The sequence below is a fragment of the Onychomys torridus genome, chromosome X (assembly GCF_903995425.1).
Source record: "Onychomys torridus chromosome X, mOncTor1.1, whole genome shotgun sequence".
Taxonomy (NCBI): Eukaryota; Metazoa; Chordata; class Mammalia; order Rodentia; family Cricetidae; genus Onychomys; species Onychomys torridus.
Window position 1 is genome coordinate 9824287 of NC_050466.1, and position 15484 is coordinate 9839770.

General features: G+C 39.5%; 1 protein-coding gene across 1 annotated transcript in view; it reads right to left on the minus strand.

Moving 5' to 3' along the window:
- Positions 1–2613: 2613 nt before the first annotated feature.
- Efhc2 (EF-hand domain containing 2) overlaps positions 2614–15484 on the minus strand; it is a 179474-nt gene continuing 166603 nt past the window's right edge. The window contains exon 15 of the mRNA XM_036174907.1: positions 2614–3080. Within this exon, the coding sequence (XP_036030800.1) occupies positions 2973–3080 (108 nt within the window). The 3' untranslated portion in view covers positions 2614–2972. The remainder of the gene's footprint in view (positions 3081–15484) is intronic.

The window sequence follows — 15484 nt, forward strand, 5'->3', positions numbered from 1 at the left end:
TTTTGTTTTTGAAAAACTTGAGGTCTCACTCATTTTACTCATCAATCATTCTCTGCTATTTAAAGGAAGGAAAGGCAATTTAATTATTCTAAGCTTGTGACTGAGGCATCCTGAAAGCCTAGAAGCTCTACAACTTCAAGGAAACAAAGTCAGCAACATTGTATAAAAATACCAATAACATTACATATGACATTAATTGAACCTAAGGCAATACATAGGAAAAAAAAGTTTCAACTAGTATATGTTCAAAAGTTATAGTGCTCTTCACTTCCTCTCTTTTGTCTAAAATCTTAGCCATTTTAGTAATTGCTAAGCCAACATAGTGATGGTTATGTAACAGGTAAAAAAAATGACAATGAAAAGGCCAATTAATACTGCAAATTAGTCATCTTCTGACAATAATCATACTTCACACAGTGACTCAGCGAGACATTACTGTGAACCTCAACAGCTTTTAATGATTTGTACAAAGAGGCATGACTTGATTTGGGCTTTCAAATGACTTTATCAATCATTCCCAAGACTCCAAGAATACTAATAAACAATTAGTTCATAGGACAAAAGGTTTGCCTATATTAACCTTCCACTCACCCTGACATCCACAAGTAACACTTGCTTTCCACAATAGGGAAGAAAATGTTAGGAGTTAAAAATAGGTCTATACAAAGGTTGAGAAACTTTAAAAGTAGTACCTTGGAACAATGACACTAGCTAGAGTTTTTCTTTTCCAGAAGGAAAGATGAGAGGTAGAAACTCCAGTCCTCCTCTCCATTTGCCCTAAAGATTTGAGTCACAGAGTTTATTTGTGTTGAAATTGGTTATCTACTGCTTGAAACCTAAGCAGAATAAATACATCAGCAGTTTGGGACCACCTGGGACCAAGGGGAGCTGGGAAATTTCCAACTCGAGTGTAAGACTATTCATTGATATTTACATAATGAGAATAAATGTTTTTCCTAAGATAGCATTTCCTTTTAGTGTCTTCAGACCACCAGCAAGAGAGAGAGGCACAGAAATTCTATTACATTAATAGTCTTTGTTTTTATGGCTTTGGCATTTATTAACTAGTGGGAGCTGTTTATTGGGTCATAAACTTTACTAATGGGGATATTATCTCTAAATTATAAATCTCCTTCGGTATATGGCTTAGTTATAAAACGAATAATTATTTAAAGTGTCTGTATAGCTGCAATGTATCATGTTTATCGGCATGATTCCTATAATGGCCATTTTATTGTTAATTGTGAGCTTGAACCAGGAACCACCAGGGCAAGAACACAGATCCTTGAAACAGAATGAATAGTCGTCACCCCATGAACTCAGGAACAGTATCATTGGTTTACTTCCTTTTCTTCCTGCTTCTCAATTGAATTATATTACAAGCCTGTACAATGGCTAAATTATCTATACAGTTAAACTCAAGGGAAAGACAAATGAGTGAAGGGTTGAATAGGTAGGTGACAGATGTGTCAGCTTGAAAATTTCTAGGCAAGTGTCATACCTTCTAAAAGCTTGCTCTCTGGAAAGTAGACAAATCTTAAAATGACAAAATAGCTTGGCATTGTTGGTTGCCTTTTTTTAAAAATCTGGGACAAAAATTAAGCCATAAAATTTAGAGTTTTATGGGCCCACTGTTCTAGTATCTAACTTGTGAATACTAGTTTAATGCAAAGATCTATGGGGTCAGTTCTAATGGTGCACATGACATTGTCCTAGATTTATGGAGAGAAGTAGTTTACTGACTAGTTTTGATTAAATGAAAATGAAAGAGCCATTGTTGTCAAGTAAACCAGACCATATAAGAAGCCAACTAATTTTGGGACAAGGGAATGCTGCAAATGTAGAATGAAGGAATAAAGAGATAGGGGCGACCCTGAAATGTCCTTGACTCCTCTTCTCCCCAGGATAACCCCTGACAGACACAGTTCCTTTTTGACAGACTCCTACTGCCTCTGAGACAAACAGATTTATGATATCTAGCACCCAGCACCGGGATCTGGCATGGCCTAGAGAAGACTTCTGGACACTGAAGCTCCATGGTGATAGGTTGTAATCAAATAAACACTGTATGATAAGAATTCTGTTGTGTGAGGACAAAAATCAGAGCAGAGAAATTTAAAAGAGATCCATTGTAATTTTAAGCTACTTAAACCTTTGGGCTGGAGGATGAGAGGCTAGTAGTATGTATGTGAACCAAACCAAAACAAACCCTTGAAACCTTCCACAATCACATCCCTAAATATTTTAGGTATATACAGGCATAATAATTTTTGGTCATGCTCTAGTAATATATACATGCATATATTCCTAAAATAAAAAGCTGATTTTAGATATAAAAAGGCACTAAAAATATAAACATGGCATATGTTTCGATTTTTCTCTCTCTCACTTGTGTGTGTGTGTGTGTGTGTGTGTGTGTATGTGTTGGCAGAGAGAAGGTTTCTTTTCCCCATAACTTCACTAACTTCAGAAAATAAACATGTTCACTCTAGAGAGGTTTAAGAATTATTTTTGATGAGGTGTATTGCTACAAAAGTTAATTATGTAAGTAACAAACATGTGTCAAAAAGATTTAAAAAATGCTGAACAGAATCATAACTTATTGGTCTGACATAATTTGATTTTATATTGTCATGCACAGCTGTCAAAAATCATTTTCTTTTCACATTGCAATGAATCAAATTATATTAGATGGAAATTACTGTAAGAGTCTTTGGTATTCATAAATAATGCATACAACAAAAATTGTCAACCATTGTTTTAAATGGTATTTTTTAATAGTGCTGGTACATCAGCAGTATAACAGGCTGTTTGTTCTGAAGAACTACAGCGACAAAAGAAGATTAAATGTGGTTTATGGATTTCCACTTAATACAAACCTTGTTTCTTTTTTTGTTTTTAAGGAAATTATATCTATTAAAATAAACATGGCAAAATGAGAGCAGTAAATCAAAGAGAGTCAATCGAAACTTTCACAGTCCGTTCTCCTCTAAGCCATACACTTCCTTCAAAAAGTCTAAGTATCTAATGTATTTTGCAGGAATCGGTGAAGGCATTCCCATCCAAACATCTTCACATTTCTGGGAAGAAAACAAAGAGGGACACAATTAGAGCCACATTTCAAAGTTCAGTTTTGAAATTTCAGTGCTAGATTGTTTTGGTTTTGTTGGTTTTCAGTCTTTCAATAAACTTTTGGTGAAGTCATTTCAGGGCTGTAGAGATGGATGGTGCAGTGGGCAAAAACACTTTTACTGTTCTTGCAGAGAACCCATATTTGGTTCCCAGCACACATACATGATAGCTTACAACTGCCTGTAACTCTAGCTCCAGAGGACCCAACACCTTCTATTGGGCCCATGCATACATATGGTACACATATTTACCCTAGATACACACACACACACACACACACACACACACACACACACACACACTATTCATTTAAAATAAAAGAGTAGAGATTTGTACATTCTACTTAGGTATTAGAAGGACTTTGAGGAAGAACATATTCTTATTCTTAATTGTTTGTTTACTTCCTGTATTAGAATTCTATGTTCCCAGTCTTTACCGTGTAACTGTAGCCCCTTCCATGGAGAAAGAAGAGGAAGAAAGGATGGATGAGTGAAGGAGGAAGGGAAAGGAAGGGAAGAGAAGAAGAAGGGGGAGAGAAAGAGGAAATAGGAAAAGGAGTATTGTCCTATCCCTCTTAGAGGAGCATGACCACACAAATGGCTATGGCTTAGTCATGGAAAATAGATGTGCTGGTTCTAGAATGACAAAAATGGAGAAGATCTGGCCCAATTTTCAGCCATGAGCAAGGCCCAGCTGGCTGCCCTACAGACCCACAGACAAGAAAAATCAACTTGTCTTGTGAAACACTGAAATTCTGGGAGCTAGATAGCACTAATGCAGTGGAGGTCCTCTCATGCAGTACTGAGAACTCAAGTTTTTATATCCAAATGTATTTCTATCAGCTACTTGGTTACTGTTTCTTCAAAACCATTAACAGTAGTAGGTTGCTCATAGTAGGCTTAGACCTAAGCTATCTTATACTGGGGTGCTACAAAATAATGCTTTGTGTCAATAATATACCACAAAATTATGATGCCAGCCAGGATTGGTGCTACATACTTTTAACCTCAGTGCCTAGGAGACTTAGGCAGATAGATTGTGAGTTTGAGATCAGCTAGTGCTACAGAGTGAGTTTCAGGCTAGCCTGAGCTATCTATAGTGAAATATAAACAATAAAACCAAACAAATAAACAAAAACCCTTCTAAAACCCACACCCTCCTCAAATAAGTCTAAGAAACAAAACAAAACAAGCAACAAGCCCTGGAGGATCATGACAAAGCTGATAAATTCTTACAACTCAGTGCTAGTGTAGTACAAGACATAATTCACATGTGTATAGTAAGTAAATCATACCCCTCTAACAGTCAGATAAAAGTACAACACAATTATAATTCACTTTTAAACGATTTATAGAATTTATTTGTGAGTCACACACACACACATCCACGACATGGAATACTTGCGCAGATCAGAGGACAACTTGGGAAAATTGGTTTTCTCCTTCCATCATGTGGTTTCTGAGGATTGAGCTCAGGTTGTCAGGCTAGCAGCAGCCCCATAATTTTGTGTTTTTATGTCTTGACTGCTTAACTTTGTCTTATGTTTGATCTTGTGTTGTTTTATTCATTGTGGACCTAGAACAACAGGCTATACCATATGTACTCAAATATAAATGTACCATGTAGTCTAGTATGTGCTATATTGCAACATTTCGATTCATGTAAAGCTTACTCCAGGTATTTACAACAATGCAATCACTAATGACATTAGTCAGAGCATCACTTTTTCTTATGTGATACTAAGTTTGTGTGTATACACATACATATATACACACAAACTTTTTGCATAGGCTGTAATGGTCAACTGTTAGTTCTAGCCAGTGAGAAAGCCCACAACTGGTTCTACTGTCAAGTCTGTTCTATATACAATGTTCTATTTTGTCATTTTAATTTTTCTTTTTTCAATGCTCAGTTTCATCTTTGAGCCTTAAGCATGCTAGATAAGCACTAACTTACACCCATGGCTATAGGAAAGGTTCTAACCCTTCATTAGCACTTCATTAATATCCAGGTCACAAAGTGTCACAGAAACATGGGGAATGGCTAGATGATATTATGTGATCATGTTCTAGAGGTATACTGACTCAGTGCAGCTAGAGTTTAGCAGAGAGTTGAATCATCAAAGGGTGTTCTATATATAGTCAAAAGTATAAGTAAAGATGCAGAGACCTTAAAACTTCCTTGCAGGAAAGGGTGAGCAGCCCAGTTTGGTCCAGGACATATAGTGCAAGTAGCAACAGGTGATTGGAAATAGAAGTCAAACTTTAAGCCTTCTTCACTAGTTCATACTTGAGGGTATCATGAGAGGAAGCTGCTGGTCAGTCATGGCCAGAATAACAACAGTATTGTGATTGGAAATTGATTAGATAATTTGCTGGATGTTAGGAGAATGAAGTGTTCAATATACAAATCAGTTCTGTGGTAACCACAACAGTCCTGGGGAGAGATGACTCTGTCAGAACCAGGAGGGCTGAAGCTGGGCTGCAAATCAGGAGATATCTCAGAACAACCCTGAGCAGAATCCCTACAAGTTCAAGACTCGAAACTTGAAATGGTGAGAAAAGAAAGGGGGCAATGTTAGGGTTGAACTATATGCCCCCAGAAAGATATGCTGACATCTTAACCCTCTATACCTCAGAAGGTGACTACAGATGTAAATAGATAAGTTGAAGATGATGAAGTCATATTGGTATAAGTTAAGCCCCAAATCCAGTATGACTGATGTCCTTATACAAGGATGGTCATGGGAAAACTGACCTGTTGGAGAGGACGGCATGTTATAACAAAGGATGGTGTTACACAACTGTAAACCAAGAAACACCAAAAATGGATGGCAAACTGCCAAGAGCCAGGAGGACCTGTGGAAAGAATCTGGCAACGGCTTTCAAAGACCTGAAGCCCTGCTGGCACATTGATTTTATACTATTAGTGTCCATGATTAGGGGATTATACATTCCATTGTGTGGAACCACCTAGTTTGTGGTACCTTGGGAACTTTGTTAGGTCAGCCCTGACAAACTAATGCAGGCAGAGGGGATTTATGAATTCTAAATTTAATATCTGACAATATCAAATTACAACCACCCAGGTGGCTTTAAACAATAGGAATGGATTCACACACAGGTTAGGAGTCCAAGAGTCCATAATCAAACTGTCAGTAGCACTGACTCTGTAACCATCCAACTGCTTCAGCTTCAAGAGATGTCACTATTCTTTCAGTCCTTGCCTTTGCGTGGTGGTCTCTGTGTATCTCTGAGTCTTCACATAGCCATCTTCTTAGAATAGCAATCACTGAGATTGGGATCTAATCCAATCTACTATTGCCTCATTTTACCTAATGCAAACACCCTATTTCCAAATCAGATCATATTCTAAGATTCTGAATAGACATCATTTTGAGGATTAATAATAGTCAAGTCTATGTAATGTCAATATTTTAGCAAAACAAGTAAAGTAGGATAGAAGGAATTTTTTTTAGTTATTTTAAGTGAATAACATAATAACAAAATCAAACTTTATTTCATGTGCTCAAGGGACATCAAGATAGAGTCTATGCTCAGCCCTAAAGGGGACACCCATATCACACCCCCTCCTCTTATTCCTGAGAGATCATTGAAGAGGGGATGGAAAGATTGTAAGAATCAGAGGCAGCAGATGACTACAAGGAAATAGTGTTTTTCAGAAACAGTGGGGCAGTTGTACACGTGAATACACAGTGGTTGTGACAGCATGCACAAGACCTGGACAAACTCAAGCCAGACAGAATCCCAGCATGGAGAGGAGAGGTCGGCACAAAGTCTTACTCCTAGCTGAGGAGCTATTGACTACTGACAGCTACTGGTAGCAAGAGAGTCCGTTTTCATTAAGGCTGTGGCCCCTGGTAGGTGGATTGCTCCAGGGAAGGTTACACATCCAAGAGTACATGGACAATACAAATTTGACTTGATGATTTTAAAAAAGAAGACACACAGTTAGATGGATAGGGAAGGGAGGTAGATCTGGGCAGAGCTGTGGAAAGGATGAATATGATGAAAACATATTCTACAAAATTCTCAAAGACCTAATAAAAACTGCACACCAAAAAGAGAGGTCCTTGTAAATCCTGGGAAAATGGTTCCATCTAGCACAGAGTTAGAGTTCAGAACTATGTGAAAATGCCAATGTCACTGGAATGTGGGTGATCTACCAAGCTATACCAATTGATAATACTAATATAGAATCAGAAGAGCACCAAGTACTTGCATCTTTAACTAGGATACAAATCTGAAACTAAAAGATGAGTTATGAAAGTGAATTGCTTACAGATTTTGCAGGGTTGTATCTTATACATACTTAGTGTTATAGTAGTAACAGGAAATGTATTACATATTTATTACATGATAATAACTATTCAGTGTTTTATATGCATTACATTACTTGTCACAGAAAATCCCTAAGAGGTAGGTGTTACTGCAACACATGTTCACAGAAAAGGTAATTGGGGCATAGGATTAAGTAACTCCTCTGCAACCAAATCACCAGTCAGCAGGGGAAGAACTGAGCTGTCTCTCAGCAATGAAGCTCTATAGGTATACTTATGTACCATGCTACCTTCCAAAACCATGCAATAGAGTGGGCCTATTCACAAGCAGCTGGTTCTCATCCTACATAGTGACTTTTGGTCCTACTATTTTCACTAAGAAAAGTTAAGTAGAAAACAATATAGTTCTTAAACAAAACAAAAACTTCATTTTAATTGAGTATAGGGGTGGAGTTAGGTGCACAGGAGTGCAGGCACCTTAGGAGGCCAGAGGGCATTGGATCTCCTGGAGCTGTAGTTATAGGCAGGTGTCAACCTACTTCCATGGGTGCTGTGAATCAGCTTGGGTCCTCTGTAAGAGCAGTATATGCATTTAACTTCTGAGCTATCTCTCTGGCCCCTAATAATGTCAAAATGATACTTCTGCCTCAAAAATGCCACCTGTGAGGTAGAGCCCAATTCACCAACTGGCAGTCTGAAGTGATGCTTCAGAGAGATAATGGTAACACTGATTCAAAAAGGACTTCTGTATAGTTCATACCACATAGACTTTAGTGACCTGTCATTCCTCATACCAAAAATTAGGAAGTCACTCTGGATATAGTGAACATGGTATTTTAATCAATGAAAGCTGAACTCAATAAGTCATTCAACTCCAATATTCAATACATTCTCAAAAGTTTCTTAAAATTAAAACCAGTGTTTGTCCTTAGGTGGCATTTTAGAATTTAAGCTAAGCACAGAGAAATGGTTAAAAACATATATATTCAAAATCCTCATGGGATAAAAATTTAATACAAAAATAAAACACATTATGTCACTCATGTAGCTATGATGGGCTTACTACAGGAACACTCATGAAACAGGTCAGTATTAATGATCCTCATTTTTAAAAATTTCATTTATTTTTATTTTTATGTGCATTGGTGTTTTGCCTGCATGTATGTCTGTGTGAGGGTGCCAGATCCCCTGGAACTGACAATTGTGAGCTGCCATGTGGGTCCTCTGGGAGACCAGCTCTTAACTGCTGAACCATCTCTCCAGCCCCCTCTCTCATTTTTATTAGGTACAAAAAGTGACGGTTGTTTATATTGTTTTAGCATGGAATTATGATTTAAATGCTACCAATAAAAGAGAAAATGATAAGAATTTATACTGGAATAATAACTCAAAAATTTAGATATGAGAACCAAATTTATTAGCAACAGGCTGTCAGGCAAAATGAAACAAATAAATAGCCAGATTCAAATGAGGGGTAATTTGAAGCAAAAAGGTAACAGCAGTCCATTTCTTTAAATCTTGACCACTTTGAACCCTAAGACTCCTGCAGTGCTTTTGGACTTTTCCTGTCATGCTGTGTTCTTTGTTTCTGTTCAATACTGTTTCCCACCATCATTTCTTTCTCTCCTTTGTTCCTGATCCCTAGGTTCCTGGTTGGAGTGACTTCTACTAAATGCCACAGAGACACATGCAGTGTCCAATAGAGTAGGATCCATCCACTGCCACCCACCAATTTTAGGGAGATTTTTTTCAGGTGTCATTTGAAAATGGACTAAGGGATCAAATTTGGAATGGAAAGAGGGTTGGATGCAGGGATGTTTTCGAACACCCAGGCAATGGGATTGGGGTTATCAAAGCAGTAGAATGACAGGCATCTCCTCCTTTATAATTTTGTCTATACTCCTTTTTTTTTTTTTTTGAGGAAAGAGGTTTGGGAGTATCTAAGAAACTCTCAAACTAGCACTGACCTATTGTTCTTCCTAATAAATTTGCAAGCATTCCAAACATTATAGATGTTTTATGAAAATCTAGGTATTGAGTAAAATATTGACTTTATATTCCTTCTGAATTAGTCAGTGCAAACTACAGATCGCACAGTGTTCACAACAGTAAACTTTTGATGTTGTTTATTGCCTGCAGAAGATGGAACCTTGGCCTTGCACATGTTATGAAAGTGCTCTATACTGTGGAGCCACACTCCCAGCCCATGAAAGTGAACTGAACAGGGGAATAAGTGTATGCAAGTGGTAATCCTATGACAGAAAGAGGGCTCATCTGCAGACAATGGTGCCTCCCATTCCAGATGAGGACATGTCTGCTCGAGTCTCTGGAAGACAGGATCCTGACAGCACATGTTTGGAATCTTAAGTATGTGTCACAGGCTCTGCCAATGCCCCTTTCTTGCTTCTTACCCTTTCTAATCTGGCTCCCACCAGCCTGACTTCCAACTGCCAGCATCTCTATTCCTTTGACCCAAGCTTCTTGTTGGCCTCGGAGGCTTATTTTGGCTGCCTCTGTGGCAAGCAGCAAGTGCCAGGGAATTATTTCCTTTCCTTTATGTTCAAGAGTCGCCCTCAAGTAATGACTGGCTAAAGGAGACTGACAGAGTAATACTGTAGCTTCATTGCACTTTAGGCAGGATAATTCTGAGTTATGTGTTTCTGTTAGATGCTAGCATTTCCCAGCAGCATTCAGCAATGGCCATCTCTATATGTAACTGGTTTAATAATACACTCACTCTTTAATAATTCCTTCTCTTCCTTTGTCACTCTAATTCCTTTTGGATATTTCATTCCGCCCCCTCCCAACTACTTAATAACCAAATCCTTGTCTCCACCTCTGCTTCTAAATGCAAAAAGCAGATTATGTTTCTCAGAGTTAAGAACATGTATATGAGAGTCTCTAACACATCTTAGAACAAAGCAACTTCCAGGAAAACAGTGGATGAATCCAGTCTCCAAGGTAATTTACAGATAAAATGAGAGACAATGCTCAAATCTCACAATGAAACTTAATGTAATCTGGAACATTCAATAGTATGTGCCATATAGCATTTTCTGCTAGAAGGAAGAGCTATGGAGCACAAAGTAAAACTCAGTGACAGAAAAAAAATCACAAATCTAAAATGGCTGAGAATCACTGTCTCTAAGAGAGCCCTATAACATATTCCAAGCTGGCTGACACTAGAGCCACTTAGGATGTCAAAGAAGTTAGCAGTAAATTACTTATTCATCAACGGTGAAAACTGTAGCTGCTGAGATCCCCCCCCCCCCACCGAGTGTGTGTGTGTGTGTGTGTGTGTGTGTGTCTGACATATATCATAGCACCCTGAAATGAGAAGAGAAGATGGCAATAGATGAAAACCCAGTAAACAGCAGCTGCCCAGTAGGAATAGTAAAGCTGTATGTGAGCTAATAGGCCCTGGATGTATTTGCTTTGACATTTTTTAAAGGAAATTTAATTGGATTATGTCGTCTTCTTCTATCTTAAAAATTTCTACTGTAGTTCTGGCCACCAGATGCACAAGGGAAAAACATTGGGAGCCAATTAAATTCCATGCTTCACTGCAATGGGATTATTTTTATTCTTCCCAAATGTAAGGCTGATAGAGTCATGGTAGGGTTTTACCATGTTATTCCCCTGCAGTCTCTTAGAAAAGCATTGTTTTGTTTTTCTTTTCCGATATGGGACATATCTACAAATATGTAAAAGTTCAGTACCATACAGAATAATTTTTCCTTCCCTTCTCCCCTTTCCTTCCTTTCTTTTCTTTTTGATTTTCTGCCCTCTAATGAGTGCTACACAGCCTTAGAAATAATCAATCACATTAGGTACAAAACCATAAAAGCAATTAAATTTTAGCAAATTAAATGGAAGTTCATTTTGAAAAGAAGATTTTTTAAATACTTCTTGAGCTAATCAAGAGCATCCTGACAACAAGAAAAAGTTCATGTATGAACTTAGATTCACTAATAGTCCTCTCCAGTTTTGTCTCCTTATAGCTAGTATCTTAGCTTACCTTTGACTGAGCTGTCTTCTATATCTGAGCTGAACAAGGGTGTGGCTTCCCAGCAGGGACACTTTCCTTGAAAATGCATTCAAGGCAAAATGAAGGTTTCAAAGAGACATGGGCTCTTTACAAACTTTAGTGATGGGTTTGCATATAATTCAAGTAGATGTCACTCAACACTTTATATCATAGCAGATCCCCCAAAAAATACCATTCCCTGCTAGGCTATTGTTGGGTGTTAGACAATCAGCATGTTTTTAGTAGTTATTTTTAACATAATGAGAATAGATATTAACCCTATATTTCAATTGTTAAATTTTAACACAAGCATTAGAAATGACTTTGAAACAGTTATCAAAAAGAGAAAGAAAAACATGCCAGGCATGGTGGTGTACACTTTTAATCCCAGCACTCAGGAGGCAGAGGCTGGCTATGAGTTCCGAGGTCAGCCTAATCTGAATAGGGAAACCCTCTTTAAAGCAAAAAACAACACAAAACACAAACAAAAAAACAAAAACAGTTGGAGCCATCCTCTGACAATATATTCTTTATTTTTAGGAATCTCTAAGTCTTCATTATCTATAAAATAGTAACGATACTTATCTGGCAAGGTTTGGGGGGACAATAAAATGTCACAGAAGATGCCAAAAGGAGATCCTTAACAAGTGGGGTATCCAAAGACATATTTCAAGGTATACCCAACCTCTTACTTGCTACTGTCAAGATCATATATTGTCCTGCCAGTGGTGGGGCAGGGTGCTGTGAGTGAATTGCTAATGTTTCCGCAGTCCAACATTTCTTACAAATGTCAAAAGATAAGACACCAACTACACAACGCAGGTAACAAAATTTACACAAGAACAAATTGAGTGTCATTGTATGAAATGTGACTTATGGGATTAATCAGACAGGCTCTAAATTATGAGGCCTAGACTGCTAGTTTCTAACTACTATCTGAAAGCAAGCACAATAGAATAGAAATTGGGGCCTCCAGGCTATGATAGCACTTTGGGCAACATTCTGAGGCCATAGTCAGTCACTGTTGAGAATAATAATAAAAGAGGGAGCAGCACTCCTCTCTCCCAACCAGGCTACAGGAAAGTGCCTGTGGGCCACAGCCAGCAGTCATGATGGTTGATGATACTCAACTTGCATCTTTCCAAGCAGGAACAGCTTCTCACTATAGGAGATTAGAGCTAATCATAGCTCAACTAGCTATAATAAGGTTTGCTTATTTATTGCTGGGCCCTACTTGTATTAACTGAGGCCACTTGACTATCATGTGTAGAGAGGGCAAATCTGACTCCAGAGGACTGGTCTTGACATCCAATATGACCAAGCTACAGAAGCCATTAGTCTAGAATAAAGCTTTAGATCTGGCTAGGAGGCTTGCTCTCCTAAGCAAAACTCTTTATTCTGGTAACAGACTGGACTGGGTCATCCTCCATTGGCCCCTAAGACCTTACATTCACCCCACTCTGCCCTGAGAGGCAGAGACATGAGGATCACACCACTTAGCTCTTATGCTCTTTGGCTTCAAGGTGGGGTCTGCCAATGAGAGGTGGTGTCAGATGGTGGGAAAGTAAGTTGACAGAGGTCAGCATCGTGATTTCCTCCCCTCCTCCTCCTCTGTCTTTGGTGGTGCCTACAGTGGAACAGTGCATATACCTCTCTGCCTGAAGCTCCAGTTCTAGCTGTCCTCCAGTAACACTGGTTCCTGCATACTTCTCTACGCCTAGGCATGATAACGCCTTTGCCCTCTTGCTAGTACCCAAGTGTTTCACTTGCTTGTTTGCTTCCCTTAACCCCATCTACACTTCTGTCAATTGTCCCTTTGTTAAATCAACCCCACAGAAACTTGGGAACTGGCCAAAATGGGTCCTTCTGATTGCTGACTGCTGCTAACTTCTGGATGCCTTGTTGGAATTCCTAGACACCTCATCTGTCCAACCCTATATCTTAGGTACCAGATCATGTGCTATTCAGGCTCTAGTTAGCTACTACTAATCCTGTGTTTGCCCTGTGTCCCCTCTCTGTCTACCCCATGCACTGAAGTTAATCAGGCAAGAAAAAAAAAGTATCCTAAACTCCTATCCAAACTGCCATTGTGATGGCTAGTGTTAAGGACTTGATGGAATGTAGGCATGGGCTCCTGGGCATGCCTATGGTGGAAAATTTGATAAATTAACTAAGGAATGAAGACCTACCCACTCTGAGTGATGCCATCCCCTGGCTGGGATCTTAGTTCTGTATAAGTGGAGAGAGAGCCGTGCATCGGTATTTGGTCATCACTCTGCTTTTGTTTGTGGATGTGATCTGACCAGCTGTTTCAAGCACCTGCTGCCTTGATTTCCTCTATAACCCAGAATAAGTCTTTTCTAACTGAAATTACTTTTTATCAGAGTATTTTGTCACAGTAACAGGAGAGACACCTAAGACATCATATTAATCAACAATGATACCATTTAACAATGCAGACATTAAGACCTACTCAGCTTCCATCGGTCAAGAAGACATTTTAAAAAATATGATGTTCTTCAACCTGGACGATAGTGGGAGTAATGAAGGGCAAGATTCGAGGGAAAGAAAGCTTAGGGGAGCAGGAGATCCCAGCTGGATCAAGAACAGAAAGGGAGAATGAGGAATAACAGACCATGATAAATGAAGACCACATGAGAACAGGAATAGGCAGAGTGCTTGAGAGGTCCCCAAAAATCCACAATGATACATCCTCTGTAGACTGCTGGCAATGGTCAAGAGAAAGCCTGATCTGACCTAGTCCAGTGATCAGATGGCTAAACACCCTAACTGTCATGCTGGAACTCTTGTCCAGTAACTGATGGAAGTGGATGCAGAGATCCTCAGCCAGGCCCCAGGTGGAGCTCCAGGTGTCCAATTGTCGAGAAAGAGGAGGGTCTGCAAGAGCGTGAACTGTTGAATCCAAGATTACAAAAAGCACAGGGACAAATAGCCAAACGAATGGAAGCACATGAATTATGAACCAAAGGCTGTGGAGCCCCCAGCTGGATCAGGCCCTCTGGATAAGTGAGACAATTGAATAGCTTGAACTGCTTGGGAGGCACCCAGGCTGTGGGACCAGGACCTGTCCTTAGTGCATGAGCTGGCTGTTTGGAACCTGGGGCTAACACAGGGACACTTTGCTCAGCCTGGAAGGAGGTGACAGGACCTGCCTGTACTGAATCTACCAGGTTTAAATGAATCCCCAGGGGAGTCTTGATCCTGGAGGACATGGGAATGGAGGGGAGGGGCTGGGAGAAAGGTGGGGGTGGGGCAGGAGTGGGGAGGACAGGGGAACCCATGGCTGATGTGTAAAATTAAAACACATAATAATAAAGAAAAAAAAGAAAAAGAAAAAAATATGATGTTCTTGCAGGGAAGAAATAATGCTGAGGAAAACATTCAACTTAGGATAGAAATATCTAGATTCTGAATGGTGGTCTCAAGAGCAATCCACATCATTCTCTGGAAGTTAGCAAAAGCCAGCCAACTGCTGAGAGGGCTCATATAGTAGAGGAAGTGAGCAGTTTTCTGACCCCAGGAGTCCACCCAGACCCTATTTCCACACAAGTGCTCAGCCTACCATTACTTGATTTAAACCTCATCACTTCAAACTCAACTGGGATACAACCTCCATTTTATTTATTTTGTTTTAATTTTTTTACTTTTTTATTTAAAAAATATTCATTTTACACAACCACAGATCCCCCTCTCATCCCTCCTCCCACTACCCCCCCCCAGCTTCCCCTGCCCCAACCTACCCCAATCCCCTCCTCCAAAAGGGTAAGGCCTCCCATGGGCAGTCAGTAAAAGCCTGGGACATTCAGTTGAGACAGGACCAAGCCCCCCACCCCTTCCTGCATCAAGGGTGAGCAAGGTGTCCTACCATAATGGGTTCTAGAAAGCCAGCTCATACACCAGGAATAGATCCTGATCCCACTGCCAGGGGCCCCTCAAACAAATCAAGCTATACAACTGTCTCCTGTATTCAGAAGGCCTAGTCCAGTACTATGCAAGTTCCACAG